The sequence below is a fragment of the Barbus barbus genome (assembly GCF_936440315.1).
Source record: "Barbus barbus genome assembly, chromosome: 26".
NCBI classification, from domain to species: domain Eukaryota; kingdom Metazoa; phylum Chordata; class Actinopteri; order Cypriniformes; family Cyprinidae; genus Barbus; species Barbus barbus.
The window spans coordinates 12136999-12163907 of NC_136754.1; the positions used below are offsets into that span (position 1 = coordinate 12136999).

Below are 26909 nucleotides of genomic sequence, written 5' to 3' on the forward strand. Positions count from 1 at the left end.
TGAGACCGGCTCTGTTCCTCAGGAGCCCTCTGGCAAATTATCCCAACTGCATGTGAGACACAAAAACTTTCCCCAGTCTGTGAGAATCAGCAAAGCCCAAAGTACAACATTTAGCCTGTCAAACAGGCAGTGCTTTAAATGACATATTGTGCAAAAATAGCATTTGTAGAGAGCATCTTTGCCCTTTGGTCAGGAAATAAGTTGGCTCACTGCTGTGACAGCTGCAGAGGTGGAAGCAGGGTCAGCCAAAACACACTTGTTCAAAAGACAAGTGTGTTTGCACAGAATAACTCTTAGTAATAGACCACAAAAATAAGAGCAATTCTTTGTTCTACAGTACATTTGAATGCTAATGCTACAAGGCTAGTCAAACTAAAAACCACAGTACTGCGTTCCAAGAATGTAATTGATAAATTTAGTCTAGACATAATATGTTTAACATGTTCCTTCTTAACTTGAAGTAGCATCCTAAATAATGTTAGATTTTTTTCAACCCAATTAAGTGCAAAAACCAACTAATAGCTGAATTTGGTCAACTCCATCACGCAGTCACCCTTCAAGAAAAGTTTCATAGTACATAGGGTTCAGAAAAATCATGAATAAGTTCAGACAAATCATGAATCTGGTGCTGTCTATCAGGATGTCCTGCCAATGCTACGCTGAAGTTAGGGTTTTGTTTGAGCATTGTAGGAAATCAGCATTTTGGCCGACATGACCAATGAACCAGCTGTGGGACGGGGTTTGAGCTGGTTTGGAGAAAAAGTCAATCAAATAATGTTAAGAAATTTTGTAGCATAAATCCGTCTGATAAACATGGCCATTACATGCTTAAAATGATCCATGTGTTCCCCAAAATATGAAAACAGCCAGGTTACTCTTTAAAAACTACAATAATGACAAGATTTTAATTTTTAGGTAAACTGACAGAATGAATACAACTATCTATTTTCTAAATGCATGTTATAGATCTTATTGTGAATGGTTAATCCATGTTTTATTTTTTTTATTTTTAAGTTCTAACCATGTAATGTTTAATCAAAATGTCACAATTAGACCTTCCAGTAAAAACAAAATACTTTTCTATGGTTATTTATGCAATGACTTTTAGTCTGCTTAAATCCCACCCTTTGCCAGCTTTCTTTTATGTGCCTTCATTTTTAAAAGGAACGCCCGCAATAAATGCTACAGAACCAAGGCCCCACCCTACATTTTTTTTTGTCTATAGAAACATCTGTTGCAACTTCAGTTTCATCACTTAATGACTTTAATCATAAGGAAACTTGTGGAAAATAAAGGAAACAAATGTCCATGAGAGGTAAAGGGAGTCAGAAAGGAAAGAGAGATTAAAAGTGATTAAGCCTGAGGAAAGTACCCATGACTGAGTGAGGGTCACTACTGCTGGCAGCTATGACAGCTGTTCAGACAGACAACCTTCACCTAGAAGGTCCTGAAAGTCACATGGACAAAATGACAAGACACAAGTCTTAGGAAAAATATGAAACATGTTATTAGTGGATATTGTGCAAAGTTATGAAAATAACTGAAAAACAGGTGTAAAGAGAATTTCTGAGTAATTCATATAAAATCAGCACATGAAGGGTAGAGAGAATTGAAGCAAGAAAGAAAGAAAGAAAGAAAGAAAGAAAGAAAGAAAGAAAGAAAGAGAAAAAGAGAGCAGCTGGAAGCCCAGGAGCACAGTGAGTGTGAGAGAGGAGAGACCACTGCCTCCGAGCACACATATGCTTCTGAACTGCTCTTTCCCCCTCTCTCTTCTTTCTCTCTCCTATGCAGTGGGCTTCAAAAGTCTGAGAGTCTACACTGAAAATCTTAGATTAAAAATCAAACTTAAACCTGAAGCTTTAAAATAAAATAAATATTAATATTTTTAAGTTTTACATTTGAAAAAAATAATAAACTAAAGATTCCACACAAGATTCTAAGACAGTAATTTAACTAAGCAAATTTGTGACATTGCATGTGAACTTTGTACAAAAGCTTCCATTTAAGCGCAAAATCATTCTGGACAACTTGATCGTCAGCACGGGGTTCATGCAGCTGGAGTACATGTTAAAGCTATAGGAAAGACTGAATACTAAGAAATTATGCAATTGATGTTGCTTTCACAAATAAACTTCATATTCAGCTATGCTGATAATGTTTGCAATAAAAATATTTGCATTTAATTTTAAAAATGCAACACAGAACATTATCACTGTGGTTTCAGTTTGTTGAACCCCATTAAATTTCCAACAATCCATGTGGACACACAAAACATCAAAACATACACGTATGTATTTCAGTCTCAAACTCTGTAGAAATAAATGGAAAACAAAATATTGTTGGTGAAATATGTTCATTCGATCCGTGAAGTTTGCTGACATTATGCTAGGCGATATACCTTACGTAATAAATATTATTGACACACCTACATGTGACAGTTTTATAGCTACACTGTTAAAGAGACTGATAATAACTTATTGCTAAACTCACTCACTCTCTCCAAGCATTATTTGGTGCTCTTTGGGTCATTATGTGAAACCAATCAATAGAAATAGCATCTCTTTAATAGTAACATAAATGATCAGGTGTTGCAATCAAAACACTTTCTAAACTTTGCTTTGCAAACATTGATCATTGTATTGTAGATTACTGTGAAGACATTTTGACCCAGTAAGATGTGACTACAATTAATGACTGGCTCATATTATCTCAATTATTAGTCAAGCATGCTGTACTCCAACAGATAGCATTAGACAATACAGCATCCAGCAGAATTAGCCGAATTATCACAGAGCTAATATAAGAGCTCCATAGAGCCCAAGCTGTCAAAAAAGACAGAGCTGAATCTCCAGCATGGAATTAATCGGAGAAAATTACATAGCTGTGATTGGAGAACGCTGCCCATTTTGAGGGGCCAAGTAACTCCTAATAGGATTTATGATTTATAGGATTTATCATCAATTAGGTCTTAGTGTTGTTTACAGAGAGCCTATATCAGCGATACCTCTTTAAAAAAGTGAACAACTCATTTCTGTTAATACAGTTATATTTGTGTAATGCAAACATTTCTGTTTAATTAGTCCTGACAGCAACTGAGTGATAAAAAAAAAAAATGCTTCTGCCGTTCAAACATATGCATGCATGCAAATGAAGTGCAATCATATAGATCAAAACAAAATTTGTTCTTAAACATAAAAACTACATTAGAAACAAGAAATCCAATAAAAATAATATTATATATAATATAAATAAATACAGTAGTCAATCTGAAGCGATACTAAGTTTAAGTTTGGTCATTTTAATTTATTCAAATAGCTATTTTTTAAACGCTTTTACTGTATTTTGTAACATTTTTAACATTTGTAGACAATATATTTATTGTGTACATTACAGGTATAAAAACTTCAGTTTGCACATTGTTCATTATGCAAATTAAATTAAAAAGGATGCAATATCATTCTAAGTTAAGCAAATTTTTAGGCTAAAATAGAGAAATTATGTTTCCCCACCGTATACACACGTGACTGAGTACACACGAGGGGTTTGGAGGCTGGAGGCTGAGACTCTGGCAGATGCACCTGCTCCTCCGTGTGTGTTTGTTTGTGTGTATGTGTGTGTGTGTGTGTGTGTGAGATAAATCAGTGAGCTCTACAGCTGGACACCTGAGTCTGTGGTGCCTCTCAGAGTTCTAGCACTGCGAGAAATGATCAAATATATCAGTACACCTCATCAAATTCTCTCTGCAGGATGTTCAGAAAACAAACAGGGGTCAAATACTACAAAGTACATTTCCCTTGATCACAGCAAAAAAATAAATTAATTAATATTTTGTCACTTGCATAAATTGCTAAAGTGAAATGTGTTACAGATTATAAGGTGGACCTCAAAGGGGAAAAAAAATCACCTCTTTAAAAGTGAACAATTTTTATCTGACCATTTTCCTTTTCTCTGATACTTTTATTAACAATTAAACAAACTGTTGCTATTATACCGCTAAGCCTTCTATATGTAAATGACCAGTGACTTTAACAGGAACTGATATGTTAATGTTCATGGTTATGAGGTTAGAACCATGAACATTTCTAAATGATACACAATAAATATATAATTATTCAAAAATAAAATTACATGCTATTTCTGTACAAAAAAACAAAGGAGGAATGTGGTCAGCCCAACTGACCAGGTCAGATGACCACTGCTCATGTGGTCTCACCCCCAATGTCAAGGACTGACAGCTAGTGATGTCTGTCTAACCTATAAAGATAAGGCCAGACCAAAAAAAAAAAACATTTAAATGAATATGAGGGCAAAGGTTAGGACTAGGGTTATTGATAGTTAAGGGCTGCAAAAAAAAAAGCCCCTCTCAACATTACGCAAGACCAAAATAATGCATTGCAATGACATTGTGACCAATAGAACTATAAATGCTTCTCTGTACTAATTAAATAATAAAAGAGAATTTGCTCATTAAAAACTGTTCACGAACTTAACTTGATGACAATGCAATTTGAGACCAGAAAATTATGGAAAAAGATTTAATTAAGCACTAAGAATGCCAACATTCATATCAAGATTAAACAAGATGACAACGATAAAAGGATTTTTCGTCATTCCAAAACTCAAAACCTGCCAAATAATGACATTCCTTAATTTAAATAAATAAATGATATTAATAAAAAGTTTTATCTTTGTTAACTACTGGAAGTAACCTTATTTTTTTTCCATTAGTTTTTATTTAGTCACCAGACTGTTATTCTAATTTGCACACTCCTACTGAACAGCGGAACGGAAACAGAGGCAAAGGAAAGGATGCAACCAAAACTGGCGCTGCAACATAAATTTCAGAGCCATAAAGTGTCTTATCGGATATCTATCCGTTTTATTTCCAACAAATCTTCCCCATGATTGTTTAATTGACAAGAGCCTTGGTGACTGAAAAAAGGAGGTGAAGGAAGACAGAAAAAGGAGGAGAAATATGGGCCAGCCCTCTTTTCAGCCTGGACACTTTCCTCCTTCCTTCTGTCTCTCAAACACTGCTCTCCTGCCCACTTCCTTGGAAACTTTATCACATACCCTTCCACCAGCGTCGCCAGAACTTCCCACTGCAATTTGTTATAAAAACTTTTCAGTTGGCCCACACGTGGTCTGGTTTTTAAAGAGCTGCAGCCCCTTTCTCACGTGGTCTGTGGGCTATTGAGTCGTCACAGGCCCCCTGAATGATGGCCGAAAAATAAGGCACTGCAGACAATGCTTGGTCTTGATTAATTCAGTTCTTTCAGGACGCTGCACCGTCGTCCAGGCAGCTTCGTACAATTGCGGCTTTGATGCGTCGGGTAATGTGCTCGCTCGCTCTCGCTTGAGAGACGCAACATTTTCAAATTTCCCTCTCAATGGAGCTTGACATCTATAGAAAGAGAACATGCAGTTGCAAAACCGCACAAATATGACAAGAACACAACTGACCTGATCGGCCATACAAGCTGCGCCGCTGTTGGACTCCGACATGATTCGATAGTGTCCGGTAGTTCTCTCGTCTCAACTCTCGAGTTCTTCATTCACACCTCTCCGTTCGCTTCCGCAGAGAGAGGGGGGAAAAAAAAAGAACAGCCTCCTTCCGGCCAAGCTTGATTAATGCCTGGATTATTTTCACCTCATTTCATCTGATGGAGTTCTGCTTCCTCTCCGCCTCTTTCAATCATTCGGCATGGAAGGTCCCCCTCCACCGCTGCCACTTTCTCGCTCACTCTCTCTCTCTCTTTCTCCCTCCCTTTCTGTTTCTCTCTCTCACTCCCTCTTCCTTACCTCCTCCTCTGTACTGCAAGTTGGGGAAAGTGCCCCCTCCTCTTCTGTATCCCCCATTCTGCAAAACAGACAGAGGAGATCCACAGCCTTTGCCTCTACCTCCACAATGAATGGAGTCGTTGTCATTCCAGCACTTTGGCTGCATACTGAGTGCTAGGAGCTGCTAGCTTAGCTGCCTGGAGTCACAGGCACTGCCAAGCTTTTCAGCGGCTGGCCCGCACGATGAAAGACAAAAGTAAGGAGAGGTCCACTTCCATGGGGTGCGCTACTCTCGCTGTCTCTGCATTTCTTCCACTTGTTCTTGAGGCAGCTGCACCCAGACCACCAACGCTCCCATTCAGCGACACTTGACTCTCAAATCCTCATCCCTTGACATTGCCAATTCTCCTGTAAGGTCCTGCAAGAGGCCAGAGGAGGGATATACCATTCCGTTCGTCTGTCAGTCAGGCCGTGGCCTCGTAATTCACCAAACTCGCTGCAGGTTATAAGATTTTCTCAGCAATAAGCAGGCAAAAATCAATAGCGAGAAAATTATGTGGCAGAACGTGAAAAGCTGCATTACAATTCACATGACAAAAAACGTGTCCTACAGACAAAAGAAAGCTCTCAGTGGCAGCTCTTGGCAATGGACCCAACTGAGCATCCTGTTATTGGGTGTTAAAAGTTGACAGACTTCTGGCTCTCAGCCTAATGAGCATTTGAAAGAGGTGTATAATGGTGGCAATGCATTTGATTAGCAGACTTCAAGAGGATGGCACGGACATCTCTAACCGCTTAACAACATGGAATGCCCCATAAAATAATTGCACAGAAATACTGATGATTTAAGAGTTAAAACTCAAATAAACAAATGTGCTTTTATCCCTTGTTTCAGGACAAAAATACACACATATAAAGTGTGCACATCCAAAGCCCAGAATTGGGCTCAGGGTTTTGGATACGCAGACTTATTTTTTATTTGTTCTACTGTATATTTGTGTGAACGTGTGGAAAATTAAACACACAGAACTTAAGGTCAAGAAATTTAAAAAAATGTTTTGACCAGTCACTGATGAAACATTGATGAAAACCTGACTGGTCAATCTTGCACTTGCATTTTTTTATTTATTTTTTTTATAAATCTGGAGCTTAACTTTGTGTGTGAACATGGCCAGAAACAATATTTGGAACTTTTGGACATATTGGTCACATAAAATATCTGAATGTCACTGCATTAGTAACAAATATCAAACCAGGTGTCATCTAGAAAAAAAATGATGCTAAAGCTTTCACCATAAATAACAACTTTTCCTAGCCACTTATATAATGACTGGTGTCAATGTGATTTTTAGTGGTTCAATTTAGCGGTTAAATTTAGACATTTAGCGATCATACATTAAGAGTGGTATATTAGAGCCAATGCATAAAGACAATGTAAATACAGTCCAAAGGCAAGCCTTCCAGCCCCAAATTCTTTCTCATGCCTATTAAAAAAATAAATACAAATAAATGAAATACAACTAGTAGTTTACCTACCAAATCCTAAGACATAAAAACAAAAAAAAGTATGTGAGAGTAGATCCAGAAATCCATAGTTTATTATGCCTGAGTTACTGATGATTGCAGCTGAGCTTAAACTACATCTGCTCTGTCTGTTTGACCCCTTTGGGTACAGACAGCATCACATAGAGATGAGCATCTCTTTACACTTAACTACACTAAGTTCTTACACAACAAAATTATACTGCAAAAACGTCACTTGCAGTTAACATATATGCTTTAGATTACAGCAGGGCTCGGCAACCTACGGCACACGTGCCAAAAGTGGCACACAGAGGAATAGTCGCTGGCTCGTGAGCAATAGGGAAAACTGCATACTGCTGTACATTTTGAGGTAATAACTTATCAGTCTCACAGCCTGTTGGGAGCTATAAATACTATTAAAGTGTGAGAATGAACTTGCGGTAGTCTATGGATACGCGCGCGACCGCTGCACATACTGGGCGCATCAGATAAAAGCTTCAGCGCTCTAGTGCTAACAGTGCTCGTCAATGTCAAAATGACTGAGCTGGCCAATCAAATCAAAGTAGGCGGGGTTTACTGTTTACAGAAGCAGAGCACGAAACGTCAGTAACGCTGAAAGAGAGTGAGGTAAGATGAAGCTGCAAATCATTTAGTATTTAGTATTAGTCAACTGTTTTACGATAGAAATGTTAAATGACCTCCAGTGAGGAAAACTACTCATTTTTTTGTCTCAGATATGGCCATTTTGAGAGAGAGATGTTTGTGATTTGTCTGCATCTGTGCCTACAAACAATGAAGCCGAGTTTAGTTTAACAAAAAAAAAAAACATCTATTTTACCCCCCTCGTTGCTGAGAAATATAATTTAGCGATTCAGTATCGATTAATAAATGTCGCGTGGCAGCGCTGACAACAAGTTTATGAGCGTCTGAATGTTACTTTTTTGCACAGCGCGATGTCCGATCTCTGTGTGCCAGTGGTGTGTGCGCCCGCGCATCAATTAAAGTAGTGCATTAATATAGAACGGGGATTAAACTGAACGGTTTTAATGCATTGGCCTTGTCGCACACACACACACACACACACGTGTTCGGTATGGTCACACTGTATATCTGTTATCCAATAAACTTGTGAAAAGTTTAAAAAAACTATGAAAAAATCTTCAGAAACTATTTGCATGGAAAAAATAATAATAATTATACATATACATACATATATATACAGGTCCTTCTCAAAAAATTAGCATATTGTGATAAAGTTCATTATTTTCTGTAATGTACTGATAAACATTAGACTTTCATATATTTTAGATTCATTACAACACAACTGAAGTAGTTCAAGCCTTTTATTGTTTTAATATTGATGATTTTGGCATACAGCTCATGAAAACCCAAAATTCCTATCTCAAAAAATTAGCATATCATGAAAAGGTTCTCTAAACGAGCTATTAACCTAATCATCTGAATCAACTAATTAACTCTAAACACCTGCAAAAGATTCCTGAGGCTTTTAAAAACTCCCAGCCTGGTTCATTACTCAAAACCGCAATCATGGGTAAGACTGCCGACCTGACTGCTGTCCAGAAGGCCATCATTGACACCCTCAAGCAAGAGGGTAAGACACAGAAAGAAATTTCTGAACGAATAGGCTGTTCCCAGAGTGCTGTATCAAGGCACCTCAGTGGGAAGTCTGTGGGAAGGAAAAAGTGTGGCAGAAAACGCAGCACAACGAGAAGAGGTGACCGGACCCTGAGGAAGATTGTGGAGAAGGACCGATTCCAGACCTTGGGGGACCTGCGGAAGCAGTGGACTGAGTCTGGAGTAGAAACATCCAGAGCCACCGTGTACAGGCGTGTGCAGGAAATGGGCTACAGGTGCCGCATTCCCCAGGTCAAGCCACTTTTGAACCAGAAACAACGGCAGAAGCGCCTGACCTGGGCTACAGAGAAGCAGCACTGGACTGTTGCTCAGTGGTCCAAAGTACTTTTTTCGGATGAAAGCAAATTTTGCATGTCATTCGGAAATCAAGGTGCCAGAGTCTGGAGGAAGACTGGGGAGAGGGAAATGCCAAAATGCCTGAAGTCCAGTGTCAAGTACCCACAGTCAGTGATGGTCTGGGGTGCCATGTCAGCTGCTGGTGTTGGTCCACTGTGTTTTATCAAGGGCAGGGTCAATGCAGCTAGCTATCAGGAGATTTTGGAGCACTTCATGCTTCCATCTGCTGAAAAGCTTTATGGAGATGAAGATTTCATTTTTCAGCACGACCTGGCACCTGCTCACAGTGCCAAAACCACTGGTAAATGGTTTACTGACCATGGTATTACTGTGCTCAATTGGCCTGCCAACTCTCCTGACCTGAACCCCATAGAGAATCTGTGGGATATTGTGAAGAGAAAGTTGAGAGACGCAAGACCCAACACTCTGGATGAGCTTAAGGCCGCTATCGAAGCATCCTGGGCCTCCATAACACCTCAGCAGTGCCACAGGCTGATTGCCTCCATGCCACGCCGCATTGAAGCAGTCATTTCTGCAAAAGGATTCCCGACCAAGTATTGAGTGCATAACTGAACATAATTATTTGAAGGTTGACTTTTTTTGTATTAAAAACACTTTTCTTTTATTGGTCGGATGAAATATGCTAATTTTTTGAGATAGGAATTTTGGGTTTTCATGAGCTGTATGCCAAAATCATCAATATTAAAACAATAAAAGGCTTGAACTACTTCAGTTGTGTTGTAATGAATCTAAAATATATGAAAGTCTAATGTTTATCAGTTCATTACAGAAAATAATGAACTTTATCACAATATGCTAATTTTTTGAGAAGGACCTGTATATACACACACAAAATGCATTAAGAAGGAGAGGGGAGGGGTGGTATTGGCACAGTGGTTAACCAGACAAATCAAAAATGGCACATCATGACGACAAGGTTGTCGACCCCTAAACTAGATTGAGGATGGTCTTGTGAGAGATGCAAGTTCAAATCTGTCTTGTGTCATGGCACTACTATTTTTCCCCTCTTTCACCCTAATATTTTTAGTACTTCTGTCTCAATACAAAAACAAATCAGGTTTCACGAACACATCTATGACACTGACTTTAAATTACATCAGAAATCAACAGCTAATTTGAGAGTGTCCTCTCAATTAATATTTTCCACAGGAGTTCCAGCAACTACAAGCAATTGGTTAAGACTTTGTTTATGTATCTGTGACACTTACCCTTTCACACAAACACAAACACACACATATACACGCACATAGCTCCGGGCAGCTCCTTGTGTCTGAGCCACGAGCCCGGCTGTAAGGGAATCTGACACAGGCGGTCATTAGAGACTCCTCAGGGGCCCCAGCCAACCCCTATTAGTCAAGCAGCAGCACGGAGCCTCGCCTCCCATCACAAAAACACTTGCTTCTAATGAGGATATGTACACTCCGCTATTTGCTGTGCTGCCCCATATCAATAGCATAATAGCAAGTGATGAGAACAAGAGAAGGGCTGAGGCATTGAAATGGAATAGACACATCAAAACAAAACTCATTAGACAGATCCTGTGCACACGTGGGAGTGGGGGAATAACATCTCCTAATTAGATACTTAGCGCTCATTAAAGAACTTAAATTTCATAATAAAAAACAATTCTATCCCAATCAACCTAATCATAACCATTTTCAGTAACATTTTTGTTGCCATACAAAAATAAAAATACTTCATACTTTTTGTATTCATTCAAATAGCTCTCATAGTTTAAATATAAATTTGTATTCAAAAAATCTTATTGTACAGTATATCTTATTCATAGTAAGATATATATTATAAAATAAAGTGTTTTACAATTGAAACAAACTACATTCAAAACTTTATTTTATTTTATAGTGATTAAAAAAAAAAACATTTACTGCTCAGTATATATAATCTTTTACACAGCAATATTATTTAATAAAACATTACAAAATCATATAAATCGTTACTTTTATTTATAATTATTTCTATCAGGACCACTATCGTCAATGATAGACACAGCATACAGTTTGGTTTGGCGGTATGGTTCTGTTCTGGGCAAAAACTCCCTGCCCATCCATGCGGCCTGTCATGAATAAGCAGGGAGAGAAATAATAATAACCCCGCAAGGGTTAACAGAACAGAACCAAGCAGATATCATTAATGTACTTAATTAAATTTAGTGCAACACATTATTCAAGATTAGGGAATCTGATTCAACAGGAATGTCAGAAGCTAAGTCCTTACTGTGGCGAAAGGAGGAGTTGGGGATGGAGGAGGGTGCTTCTCCATCCTTTGCTGAATAATACTGAATAGCGCTTATATAGGAATGCCTCGATAGGTGTCGTATCCCTATAGGTAGATGTGATCAGCTGAGAGTCACCTGATGCGAGCTTGACTCACGTGACCTGCCAGAACTAACGCTATGCTTGATATAAATGATTCTATTATACATTTTATTTATAAATTATATTTATATTTTTACTTTTGAATCAAACTGCATGACATTTTCCTTATTCAGTTCATTCAAAACTATTTACAGCGTAGCAGCTCTAAAAATCCTTCTGGAACATCAAGGGGTTGAGTTCCTTCGAGTGCATAATGAAGAAAAAGCAGGATTTTGAGCTTAGTAACCGCAATTACTGGGTCACCTCTACTAATAACCTCTACTTAGTTTTTGCAATCTGTGAGTCAGCAAACCCAGTTATTAAATATTAGGCTACCAGCACACCGTATTTTGCAACTTTATGTGATTTGACTAAAGATATAGACTTTCTATTGCAGAAATAATTCTTGAGGAACATCCTGACTCTTTTTCACATAACGAAAGTGAAAGGAAAACAGGGCTTTCAAAGTCTAAAACAATAAAAAGCACCACTAAAATGGTCTTTTGTGTGCTGCATTTCAGGACTCCTGAAGCTATTTAATATGTTTGTGGACTGTATGTGGACTATATGATATTTTTATGGTGCTTTTTAAATTTACTTTCACAATATGGTCAAGACATTCTTATAAGAAAAAAAACAAAAAGCTTTATTACACCGAAGACGAAGAAGGCGATTTCAATTCAGAGACCCACGGGTCATGAGGACCTCATACAAGTGTAAATTCAGAAGCCTCTACAGTGTAACCTGAAAACAGGAAAGTAACACAAATGGTTTCCAGATTCACCAGGGAGCTTCAATAAGTGTGGTTTCCAGCAAGAGCCCTTAAGCAGGTGTTTCCCATTCAAGGCACGTTTGTTCTATTGACAAGCTGAACAAGAGGGCCTCAGTGAGGGCTAAAATACTACTGCTGACTAAAAACGTCACTTTTTCAAACTTAGTGCAGGCTTTGATGAGCCGTCTCCTTCCGGAGCTCTCTTTTGCCCCATTTACAATCTAGAGTGGTATGTCCAACACACAAAAACAACCCTAAGCAAACACACACACAAAACAGAGGACCACGGTTTTAGACAATCAACTCGCATGATTTTTACCCCCTGCACATGACAGCACACAGGCTATAGACTGAATGGTTGACACACCACTCTGGTAAAAGACTGAGAGTTAATATCTAAAAAGGAAACAATATTTGAGACATGATCTCATTTAGCTTTCAAAAAGACATAAGGGACAGTTTTCTCAAAAATCTAAATTCGGTCATCATTCACCCACCCTCGTCATTCCAAAACTTCCTTTCTTCTGTGGAACATAAAATAAGATATAAGTTGCCACCAAAACTGTTTGTCATAATATCTTCTTGTGTTCCGCAACATGATGGTGAGTAAAAAGAATCCTAATTTTTGTGTGAACTATCCATTTATTATACAGCAAACTAAGGAACCCTTCTTCATAATAATAAGTACACAATCAGTTACACAACTTTTGGTTGGTTTTCTTTAGCAACTACCTTGCTGAACATTAAATAAAGTCAAAACAGAAATAGAGAACTAAGCTGACAAGCTATATGCTTGGACATCATTGGCATCACTGTACATAAAGCAGGAGTTATTTTTATTTTTATTTTAAAATGTTAAATAGTATTATGACAATAAATTCTGTAAACTTAATTCAATTTGATATGGTTGTAGTCATAATTTAGCAAAACAAATGGGAATGGTTAACAAAAAAATATACAATACTAATGTTTTGTTTTTGAAAATCATCTGAATGCAATGTGACTTACAAAATGTCTTAACAAATTGAGAAACACCATAAAAGTAGAACTCAGCTAACAAAAAGGGAAGCTGCTGACAATGTCAACCAGTGTTCAAGACCTAAAATTGTCTTGAAAGAACGAAAACTCACAAATCTGACACAGGTCTATTTGAAATTTCACTGATCAATTAAAAGCATTCAAATGTATGTACAATAGCTTAAGATAATTGGCTACTAATAACGGAATAATTCAAATACGATGAGTGTTTTCTTCACCAGTTCCCATTACGTCATAATGAATTCAAATTCATGTCTATCAGTACAAATCAACTTAATATGCTCTCGCTATGTATTACGTTTCAACTGTGATCATAATGATGCTAAAAGGGGTGTCGGTCTCTTTTTTTGTCATACGGAAATCCTTATTTTGTACAGCAGGAAGTAATGCAGTGAATCTTAATCTAAGCCAATGTTTGGCCAGACACTACATAGGGAAGTTAGTGAAAAGCCTGGCACGACCATTGTAGAGAGCAGCACAACACCTTCGCCTGAAAACGACTTCCTGCCCCGTTCCTTTGGCGTGTGTGTGTTTGTGTGTGTTTATAGGGCAAAGAGAGAGAATTTGTGACGTCCACCTGGTCCAAAGTCTTTCGGGACACTGAAGAGCAATTTCCAACGCTTGGATTAACCTGAAGCTTCCATGATTATCCCCCATTCCCCCCCCCCCCCAGCCGCCATAATTTGGCTGGAAGGGCCCCAGCTGCTAATTCTTTATAAATAGCGTGTAGCTCAGACCTCCTCCAGGGAGAATGGGGCTCAGAGGAATGGCTTGAGCATAAATCAGGCTGGAAAAAGCACACAACATACACATTTCGACAAACATATGGGACCATAGATGAGAATGAACTTGAGGTGCATGTGACTTTGACTCGCCTCACGTGGATTCAACAATCGGCCAATTAGAAAAGTGACATCGGGATGTCAAGCAGTGGTTGAGGTTGAGAAAAAAACATAAATGTTTATTTATTATTTATTTGCATTGAATTTTTAATTCTTTATTAGTTAACTAGGGGTGTAACAGTATTCGTACCGAAAATTTTCGATACTGGTCTTTTGGTTCGGTACGCATGTGTACCGAACAAATACAGAATAAATACATAACCTTTCAAATTATGTCAATTTTTTCAGTAAATGTTTTGATGCTCTTTGATGTGGCATGACAGATCGCTGTATAGGCGCGTCATTTCAAACTGCAGCGTGGGGCACAAGTGAACGTGATCGCTTCCTCTTTACTACTAGTTTTAATAGACTAAACATGAAATAACATCTCATACCTCATGCAATCGCTCAATCAGTGCCACTGTGTAAATGAATATACTGTATTTCAACAGCAAATTTGATCATTTTATCAAACAGAAATTTTATCATTTGGAAGTTAATTTAAAAACTGCATTATGTGCAATTTACATGTTTGCATACAATTTTTTTTTTAAGTTGAGTGTTTATTATATTTTAAACTAAATAGTAATTGAATTTAAGTTTAGGCTCTGTTGTTAATTGTAACCTTAAAGTAATGTAAAAGGGCTCCCTATAGTTTAGAGCATATGCTGAGGTAGGCTATATTTTTATTTTTATTAAGAAAATTAATTATAATTGAATTTATTTAAGTAAATAGCAATTTCTACAGTAAACCACTGTTTAATTAAAAAAATCCCCCTGCTGTACTGAAAACATACCAAACCGTGGTGTCAAAACCGAGGTAAGTACCAAACTGTCATGTTTGTGTACCATTACACCCCTATAGTTAATTTAAAGTTAATTGTAATGCTGGCTTGTAATAGGGCCATCTTTGTATTGACTAAGGCCAGAGACCCTGAAAATCCCTGAAGTTTACAGGTTGTCTGTGGCTTTCTGTCAGGAGTACATGAGAGGGACGCAGTGAGTTCCATTCACTTGCACACAGAGGTCACGTTACAGAAGTTACATATGTAATTTTCATTATTTACTATTTAATACAGCACAAAAAGAGAATGGTATGACAATTTAGAACTATCTAGGTCAAGTTAGCAGGTCAAAAAATACACAAGGACTCAAAACTCTCTGAAAAGAGCATCATTTATGAACTCTGATTTCTGTGTCAAATTCCCATTTGTGTTTGAAATTGCGTTTTCTCTGAATTTATTATGGATTTCCTGGCACTTAATTTAATGCATGAACTGATCAACAGAAAAGCAGGGGTTGTGTTGATGTGATCTTTCAACACGGAGAGCTTCAAAATGATAAATAATAGGTCAAGGGGCTGTTTCTGTGGAGAAACCCTGAGAACAGCGGACCCCCCTTCATCCCATGCCTTTTTCTCCCATTCACAACGCCACAGGGGGAGCAGGTCGGGTTCAAGCGCAACAAATTACCTAAATATGGGCTGAAAAGGCTTTGAGGGACTTCAATTCAACCGTTAAAAATAATATTAATAAAAGAAGATTTAGGAAGCCAGGTGGGTGGAACACGATACTAAACTGCGGTCCATAATTTCAGCTAGCGATGAGAAAAAGAGTCTCTTTCTTGGTCAGTATTTGTGTTTAGCCTGGGTAGAATAGGGGTACCTCCACATATAAAGGCAAGAGGAAGAAACACAGAAAAACGAAATTTTCAGCCTGAGTGGTTACTTCAAATGAAATCTAAAGGCTGAGGCTCAATGGAGGCTTTTAGTGGAGGGGAGTGTTTTTTAAAGGAATCGCAGCAGTGGACGTGTTTGGCATTTGGTGGCCCTTGTCCTCCAATTGTGCATACTCCACGGTGGCTGCCTTCTCTGTGGGCTCGGTACGCTCCACAGACAGTACAGTCTGGGCCTTGAACACAGACAGAAATCATGTTTGACTTCCCCTTTGCTCAACCACATCTGTTCCCATGCCCCTGAAGGCACTACGGTTGCACAGCTACAAAGACGTGTATGCTGTAGTTAATGTGAGTAAGTGACAGCTCAATATGTTCCTTACATAAGTGCTGCTGACCTAGGCACGGACATGAACTTGATGCCCATAACCTGTAAATGAGACTATGAGAACTTTTTTTTTTACCGTAATGCATTTCATTAAAAATGATGCGACATCTCATAATGAGTCTGACTTAAATATAGGCTCTACACCAAACGCTAGTAAGTTTGGAATAGACAATTTAGGTGTTTTAAAGGAATAGTTCATTAAAAAAGTAAAATTTCACTCACTCGAAGGCTGTTCCTAAACTGTATCACTCTGTCTCTTCTATGAAAAACTGAAGAAATTTTGAGTAGTACTTTTTTGTTTTTGTGCATATAGTGGAGGTCAATGGGCTCCAATGTTGTTGGGTACCAAATGTTCTTCAAAAGAAAAGTCATACATGTTTGGAACAACGAGTAAATGATGACAATTTTCATTTTTGAGTGCATAATCCCTTTAAATTCTGTTATTTACAGCTGCCACCATGTTCTGGCTAAAATCTAATGCAGTGGTGGAAATCAGCTTAATCTTAATATTTATGTCTAATATATACTGCAGACACAGCTAGAGCAGCATGGTAGTGTGCTATTCCAAAGATGGTTATCCTACACAGAAAGGGCAATCCCAAAATGCATTGTTTTAAGTTTAAGAAAAATATTAATGGACTGAATATAATTCTATAATTTCTTATTAAGTATACTTCAATATAATACTTAGCATTACGAATACAATCATGTTAAATACTGAAATTTACAAACAAAATAGTTCTAATTACCAATTTTACATTTCGCCCAATACACATGGGTTTGCTATGTATTTTTTGTGCTCATTAATACATCACAAACTTAGCAGAATAGCAACTTGTATTAGAACACAGAAGTCTATAGGAATCAACTGTCTCGTGCATTTCACATGAGAAGCACTGCTTATGTGGTGCACATTAGTCACCATTAACCAGCCGCTGCTTATGTCAATCACTTTTTTAAATATTTAAAAGTTAGAGGTTCAATTTTTAAAATGTCATGTGAAAGCGAAACAGCTCAGTAGGGTCCGTAGACATTGTGAATAACAGAAAGCAAATTTATGTAATGTTGCTCATTTTGTTTAATGCTACCTAATTGACCTGTGCTTTGAAATGTTTGAGAGCCCACAAAGCAGAGTTAAAATGTGCAGCAGTAGCCCAGCATCCTGAGGGACTTCGGGATCCAAAATTTGTTTCCATTTAATTTCCACTTCACAGACAGCAGCACACATTAACAACCCTTGGGAAAGGTTGGAGAGCTGCCAGCGGGACAGAAGAAGAAGAGAGTAAGGCAAAGGGTCATCACAGCTCCATCAACAGTTCCTCCGCAACTGCTTCTGAATGTCTGACAGCTCCAGCATTAATTCCTCTCATGTCATTCTACTCGTCTCTAATTATGTTTTGGGTTACCGCAGTGCTAACATTCTCTACTGTCACTGTCAGAGGGTAACAATGGGCTTTACGCTGTCAATATCTCATTGTCAACACGTCAGGATATTCTAAAAGCTGAACAGCTTCTGTCGGAGACAAAGAGGACTTAACGCCATTCAAGCAATGCCTTTTGACAGCACACAAAAAAAACATCTATTACGGTACTACGCACTTCCACTTGGTCAGATATCATATACCGTACAAAAACTATTTGGGTCCAATGATGTGCAATCAGTAAAAGTCATTTAGAGTGATGATTAAACAAATTTGCCGGTCAATATCTTCTTTCCCTTCACGAGAGCCAACCAAACCTCTGTACTCCCCAACATTGCACACAACACAGTGAGTTTTAATGAATGCCGCTGACTGCCAAAAGCACACAAAAAACAGGGTAAGGTGCCGAGAAAGTATAAAAGCCAGAATGTTAATGCAACTCTCTATGGGGGTCAAAAACAACTGAAAAACAACAACCCTGAAAGAAAAAAATTATGAAAAATAATAAATTAAGATTATGATTTAAAGTGACACCAAAAAAAGAAGAATGATGTTCAATGAAAAATAATGTGACTTTTACCATAAATTTGATAGAAACATCAAATCAGATGAATTCCATCTGCAAGATGCTCATTCACAAAAATAAATAAACATGTTTGGATGTACAAAATGTACAGGACACAGTACAAGGCTAAACATACAGGACAATACAGTTATAAGAACACAGAGATAGACAGTACTCATAACATTACAACTTCTGTAACCAATCACATGAGGGGTGGACAAGGGTGGGGATGGACCACTAAGGTTTATTTACTATTGGACCCCAGCAAGATTTTTTTAGCTTTACCACCTGTTCACAACATATTCCTTATACTTCCATATCCAGTCGACATCCATTTTCCTGAAAGTCTTTTGGAACAGAATTCAGGAGAGATAATGCTAAATAAATAGTCAAATTGTGGAATATTGTAATCCTTATTTCTGTTATCATAATTAAATCTAAAATTGTACCAGAACATTCTGTCATAATTCTAATTTTATGTAATCGGGCAACACGGCATTTAAAAATAAAAAAATAAGACAATAATTTATTCTAAATGGTTAGTTTCTGAAATAATTACTAAAAATTTAAAAAATATAAAAGCCATATTGGAAAAAGCATATTACTGTAAAATCACTTTATTTATTTTTTTTGTTTACAAAAGTACATTTTTCTACCACCCACTAATAAAAACATAAACATAACCAAACAATCGCTTCCATATCGATTATTTTCTTTAAATGGAGAAACAGTTTAAGCAGTGAAATACTATGTACAGTTACAGCACAGCTCAAAACCAGAAACACACTACACAACTAAAGTCACACAAGAGATTACAACATAACTCACCATGAAAAAAAGAACAGCTACGCAGCAGCTCCACACAAACATATCACACTTAAGGAAATTAGCCATTATTAACACTAAAAATGCCAATAATGTATCTTAAAATAAAAACTCAGAAGCAAATGTAGCTAATGGTCACATCAAAAATCTTGTTTTTTATAAAAAAAATTTAAATGAGCTATTTTAATTAAAAAGTTATTTTGAAAAACTTGAAGTATTATGCCAGTGTTGCTGACATATAAGTTTAGAAGACGTCATACATCCCTGACTGTCACTCTTGCATTATGGTATTGCAACACTTTTTTAATACGCAACTTTCTCATCAGTTCACACTGCCAGATGTGTGTGCCCTCAGCAAAGCAATGGTTAATATAACCATCAGGGTTTAGAAACAATGTTTAAAAGCCTCACTCAGAAGTCCTATACAGTTTTAAATTCCAGGTTTATATTGCTTTCACAATCATTTGGAAAAATGTCTTAATTTATTTAAATCCATTAATGAAGCAGTAGATTACAAGGCATTTCTTACAACACAAAATAGATTCATAAAATGACAAAGCATCATGAAAGGGCTTTCTTCTTCCCTAAATTATACCACATCCTCTGTTAAATTCATTCATTTTTTTTATATTCACCTAATCATTAGTTAAAGATATCCATAAGCTGTCAGGGCATTTCTACTACTCCTGAGAGTCTTTATTATAAAAGCTGTAAGTAGGAAAAACCTTGTAAAATTCAGTTTAAGGTCTGATAATAAGCTCTTTGAAACAATTAATTATTTTCTCTACACCTTGAGAGGAAAAAGTATATTAAATCATAAAACAAGTTAGCTTTTAAGAACTGTGACCTGATCCAAAATGCTTTGACCTGCTTGAGAAGTAACTTTTATTTGCACAATAAAAAAAATAAGCCAGGTCATGTTACTAAGAAACACAACTAACAACTTTTTACATTTTAAAAAACTTTTTAAAATATCTAATCTAAAAATAACAATGAAAACCTGGGCATGGGAGGGAAGAAAGGAAATATTTGTAATAAAAGTTACAAAATGTAAGAATGACTCACCAGTATGCCAGAAAATTGTTTTTCCTCCATGCTTTTGAAGTTCTCTTCGGCGTGGGTCCCCTTTCTGGAAGGATGCCCGTCCTGGCCTGTCTCTGTGCTCTCTGGAACTCGTCTTGAGCTGCTGGGGTATGCGTCTTAGTTTCTGCTGCACACTGCTTCTCCCTCAATCGTTTCCTCTCTCTGCGAGTTGCAATGTTGGGCTGAGGTGGCGTCTCTGCTTTGTGCTAATTCTGCGTTAATCCAGGAACTTTTCTATGCTGTGAAAGGAACATGTGACAGGGAGAAGGAGGGAGGAAGAGGGGGAAAAAGCAACTATTAGCCCCCAAATGTGTTGTTCTCTCTCTAAACCAATCATTTCATAACTGCTGATAACACTGTCCATGTGCTGGCTGGGAGTGTGGCTGGAGTTTATGAGACTGTAAAAGTCTGATATTACAATTATTCTGAGAAGTGATGTAGATGATGCTTGTACTGTAAACCAGGATGAAAAGATTTAGTATTTTCAGCAAACAGCTAAAACAAAGGGCTACAGTACAGATAGGTACAGAACATAAGCTAGAAAACAAAAATTATTTACCAAATCAACCTATAGTCTACATCAGGTAAACTGTCTACATTCTGGATTGCTTAGACATATGACAACTTCCCACATACTACAACAATGTAGCACATGACCATCTTTAAGTTTGGTTACACTTTATTTTAAGGTGTTCTTGTTACAGTGTAATTATACATTTAAGTACTGAGTAATGTTAATTAACTACATGTGCTTACTCTATGGGTAGCGTTAGGATTAGGGTTTGGTTTAGGGTTACTTGCATGTATGCATAATTAATTGCTATTTTAATAGTAAGTACATGTAACGTGTAACAAGGACACCTTAAAATCAAGTGATTCTACACTAGTACTTAGGAAATGGAGAAATGTCCCAAATTTAAGCTTCTTGTGTGTCTTCGTTATACCAAATATATACGCTATACCAGGTAAGACCAAAACTCAAGTAGCAATTCACCAACTGGAGCCTCTTAAATCACACTAATGTTGTTGTGAACCACTCATCCTGACACCAGGAAACACAGTACATAACTCTTCCTGAATGAAAGTGAACGCGTCTCCAGACCAACCATTTGAAATTAATACCTCAGCAGTCAGCATGGACATTGACATATGTATGGCAAGTGAACATGCACTAATATTTCAGTGGAAAATTACTGCTATGTTAATGAGAACATTAAACAAGGAAGAAGGTGTACATCAAATAGAATAACAATTTAACAAAAATGAATCAATAAATAAATAAACTGGACACAGGGAAAAGAAACCATGTGCAAAAGTAGGTTAAGAGACAAGTGTACTATCCCTTAGCCCCTCGACCTTCACAAAAAGATGTTTTTATTTACAAAAAGCAGCAAGATAAGACATGAGATAAGCAGAGCAAACTCTCTCTTCTTATCAGTATTGAGTTGTCTATTGCATCATACAAAACATGTGCTCTTTACTGAATGAGTTGGGGGCTATCTATGGAAAAATACAACTGTAACCAATTAGCACTTATAAAAAGAAAGTCTCCAGGAAGGCCAGGCAACAAAAACAGTAAAAATAATAAATATTACCAATTATTTTTTATTCTAAATGGTTAGTTTCTGAAATAATTACTAACAATTTAAAACATATAAAAGCCATATTGGAAAAAGCATATTACTGTAAAATAACTATCACTTTATTTATGACTTCAGGTTTACAAAAGTACATTTTTCTGCCACCCACTAATAAAAACATAAACATAACCAAACAATCGCTTCCATATCGATTCATCAATGAACCAAAACAGAAACTAGATGTTATCTGCTATGGACATGTACTAGTCACATTAAACATTAATGTATTTTATTAAAGCAGAATTACACATATAAAGTTGTCATAAGTTCTGTGTGGCTTGTGGTCTCAAGTCTAGCAGCAACAGGAAGTTGCCATTACACCCAATTCAACACGTGGGAGCTGCCAGTCAACCTGCTCAATTCAACACTACGGAAGAGATCGTTTATATGATCGTTTATATGTTCCCCATGGGTGCAAAAAATGCCCTCCACAGAGGGCGCTCTGGGGCTGAAATGATTGTCATCCTAAGTAAGGTTTTGTTGTTGTTGTTCTTTTAAAAGGGCAGTCGTGGCCTAACGGATAGAGAGTTGGACTTGTAACCCGAAGGTCCTGGGTTTGAGTCTCGGGTCCAGCAGGGATTGTAGGTGGGGGGAGTGAATAACTAACACTCTCTCCACCCTCAATACCACGACTGAGGTGAGACCCTTGAGCAAGGCACCGAACCCCCAACTGCTCCCCGGGCACCGCAGCAATGCATGTTCACTACTGTGTGTACACTTGGATGGGTTAAATGCAGAGCACAAATTCCGAGTATGGGTCACCATACTTGGCCACACACCACTTCCCTTTTAAAATAACTATAGTTTTAAAAGATTTATTGTTTTAATTTATTTAAAATTGACAAGACTGATCACTGTGGAGCATGACTTGAAGAAATATTATTTCTCAATAATGTTCCACTTATGTCTTATGAATATTTTTGTAATTGCAGTTTAAAGTAATTCTAAGATGTAAAGCATTTCAAGGCTTGACTCCTGGAAAGTATCTTGAGCCTGCAATTCGTCCTTTGGAATGCCCCTAATATGAATGGCATCAGAAGACAATGCAGTGTTCCAGAAACCCTGCTGGATGTGGTGGGTGAAGTTTGGAAGTCACCTTGCAGACACTGCTTGAAGTGGCCAATTAGGTGTCTACATTCCAAAGCTGTGGTAGGTCATAGAGTGGCTCTCATTAGCTGTCTGTGACAGTTGAAAAAGACAGTTTCCACCTGCCAAAGAGGCTTAAACTGACACACTGAACTCCCTTTTCTTCAGTTTCATTAACATTAACCCCTGGCTACTCACACGGTCGTCTTGCCTACATTGGACTGACCAGCCAATGAGAACACAAGTCTAAAAACATGGTATGTAGAGGTATAAACTGCACCATAATTCATCAGTCATAACTTCGAATAAAAGTACAGTCCCATTATTGGACCAGACCAAAATATATTAAACTAATTTCATAGCAACCACAATTTAAAAAAATAAAACTAGTATTTAACAGCCAATGTTATCTGACACACCAAATGCAAAAGAAACATTTCCAATTCCCCAGTAAAAACAAACATATTTCACTAGAAGCTATTTAAAGGCTTAGGTGTATGTTTCTCTTTTTGGTCTTGATTAGAGCTGCACGATTAATCGTAAAAAAATCGCAATCTCAATTCAAACACTCACGTGATCTCATTTCTCACTGTCAACTAGGGCTGGGTATTGTGACCAATTCTGCGATTCGATTCGATTCGATTCTTATTTTTATGGTTTCGATTCGATTCGATTTCGATTCGATATCACTATTTCATTTAAAATGTTAGTTTTGCAGACATGGGATCCATATTTTGATATAAATGCTGGTAACTGAAACTCTCCTACTTAAGTTTATTACTGAAATACACATCTACATTAATAATAGGGTGCACACAGTTGTTTTTTTTAGTGGAGCAATTCGAAAGATGGTGACACCTTCAGGACGAGAGGTGAATATTCATATCCTCTTACGTGAAGCACGCGCATTAAGAATCGATTCGGGGATTTCCCGAATCGATATCGTTGCGTTAAACTGAAGATATATTAAAATCGGAGAATCAATATTTTTTACCCAGCCCTAATGTCAACGATTCAAAATGTAGCAAATCACCTTTTAAAAGTAATTCGCGCTTCAAATAACGTTTGTGTAGGTTACACTGTTTAGACACTAGGTGGAGACAAGTGACTGTTAAAAATAGGGGTCGACCGATTATCGGCCTGGCCGATTATTGGCACCGATATTAAGCATTTTTATGATAATCGGTATCGGTCATTTTCAAAACCGATGTGCCGATAAAATTATTTAATTTTGAAACGCGCTATTTGGCTCTGATGCAGCCTGTCGGAACTCACCACTCTGTGGCCTAGAGGAGTCTCCGCCCACCGTGCATCTGATTTGTTGAGAGTCAGGAGTCCGACCAATCAACGTGGAAGACTAAAGGCGCTCTCACACCGAAAGCGCTTGCTAACTGGTGCTGCTTCATCAAGCATCAGTTCTCTCTCAAAGGCAGCAGCAGACCTTGCACAAGTTGCAATAAATTACAATCCACTACACTGAAGTTGTAAAAACCTCAATATTATCTATTTATGGTTTCCGAGATGGGGGAAACGCAGGGGGAATCGCGGAATCCAGTCATATAAATGGAATTTACTGTATAACGCGGAGTCACGAAATTTGTCAAAGTGGATGAATTAATCAAAAGTAGGTCAGTACACTTAAATCGACTCATGATATGGACTATCTGTAAACATTAAGCTGCAAAAAGACTATTTAAATATGAATTCTGCATGTTCGGCGTGTCTCTGTATATGTGAATGGCACAGACGCGCGGTTTTGATACACACACACACACACACACACACTGAAGTGCGCGACGCTCGCGGTGTTTTCCGCATCTGCCATGTCACTAAATGAGGACATAAATACATGAACATCATCCCCAGAACTGCTCTGAGAGTTACTTCATGAGCATTTGACTGTTTCGTTTGAGTAAAACGATCGTCATATCATAAATGGGCTACAGAAACTTAAGAGGTCCTCATGGCAACCCGTCAAAATAAACGTTCGGTTTATTTACTAATGCTACTAAATTATTACAACTTTTGTTTAAAAGAACAAATCACACAATACGCTATTTCTTACATGTTTTAATTTTAATAGTAAACACATTTGTTTGCCAAAAAATAGAGTTTAACTCTCATTTGATTAAAAGATAAATTAAATTAATGTTTTATGCCTTCATTTGCACTGCTCTGCAAAATGAAAACTAATGGAAATTACTGTCACATAAGCCAAGACTAAGATACTGTCACATAGGCCAAGATTAAGTTACTGTCACATAGGCCAAGATTAGGATGACGGAAATTGGGACATTTCAATAGGCTATTGAACCAAGTGAGCCTATAACAGGCTATTATAGTGTTATAGTTTCATTAAAATAGTTGCGGTCTTCTTTGCAACTTCTACAATGGAGCTATGAAGACAATTAAATTATTTACACTTTTTATATACATTGCGCTTTTTAAATTAATCAATTGATGTGCATTAGATGATGAATTGAATAGTCACCTCTTGTAGGTTATGATTTAGTCAACCGAAAATAATTAATGAAGAATTATGAGAGGTTATGCTATTACACATACATTTCTAACATGTAAATTATTGAAGCCAAATACTTACATTTCCCCAAGCTGTTTAGCTGTAGTATTTAGTATTCATAGGCTTAATCATGAAGCATGCAGTGGCCCCACTTTTAACTCTCTATTTATATATTACCCTTATTGTAGATGGATGCATGGGGAAGACAAGAGTAAGAAGTGCAACCAACACTAGGGAAGGCCGTTTTTGTCAGAGCCCTTGTTATTCTTAATTTTGACATTCATTTTCATTTTTACACCAGACATATATATCGGTTCAATATATCGGTTATCGGTCTACTTGGTCTGTAATAATCGGTATCGGCATCGGCCCTGAAAAACACATATCGGTCGACCCCTAGTTAAAAATGTATTTATTGAATCATTCATTTAAGAGATGCATTCAAAAATGCTGATTCATCCAGTAATGAAACAAGTGAAGTATTTGAGTGAGTCGTTGAATCATTCATTCAAACCAATTTTTCATAATTTTAATATAAAAAATTGGTTTAGTTAAATATTTTAAATATATATTTAAATTAACAATTAAAAATTAATTAAACACTCTTAAACTGACTGCAGCAATTAATATTTTGTCTCAGCCTTTTGTAAATTATGTGTTAATTTAAGTTCAGAATCGTGGGAATATCGTGATCTCAATTTGAGACAAAAAAAAAATTGTGATTCACAATTTATCCAGAATCGTGCAGCTCTAGTCTTGATTACTAAGCATCTGTAGTAGCATGATGAAAAAAATATGCTCCACCTCCCCAACAGAGATAAAGCAGGTCCAAAACACTGCCGTGCCTCCGATTATATTTGCTGTCACCTCATACGTATTAGTAGAAATGCAGGTATTTGAAACTGAGTCTCAACAAACCAATAAATTATTCTCTAATAAACCATTGCAAGATTTTGCTAATTAGGCTCAGGATGTATGCTTTGTTAAAGTATTCTATAATTCATCTAGTAGAAGACACTTTAAAAGTAGCATTTGGTCACATCTTATCATTAAGTACCATTGCCGGAACTTACTACAAAACACTGATAGCAATAAAGTAGATGATTAACATTGAGGGGGAAATTTGTCTATAGGATATAAACCAGTTCCTAAAGCAAACAAAAAGAAATGTCACTTCTGTCTTTGGTTTTCAGTTGTTCTTCATGGGTATTTTCTGTTTCTTTTGCTCGGCCATGAAACGCATTCTATCTGCAAGTGTTATCTTCAGAGAACTTAAAGCACACAAGTTACTTTCTATCTAAATTCATTAAGATAACAAACTT

At 37.2% G+C, this 26909-nt stretch overlaps 1 protein-coding gene across 2 annotated transcripts in view; it reads right to left on the reverse strand.

The window, feature by feature from the left end:
* slc6a9 (solute carrier family 6 member 9) overlaps positions 1-26909 on the reverse strand; it is a 51347-nt gene that overhangs the window by 20414 nt on the left and 4024 nt on the right. Inside the window, exon 2 of one of the 2 annotated variants that reach the window (XM_079378585.1) lies at positions 20323-20579. In XM_079378585.1, coding sequence (XP_079234711.1) covers positions 20323-20352 — 30 coding nt within the window. In that variant the 5' untranslated portion in view covers positions 20353-20579. Of the gene's footprint in view, positions 1-5463; positions 5711-20322; positions 20580-26909 lie in introns of those variants that run through there. The other variant, XM_079378584.1, reaches the window with a different exon arrangement.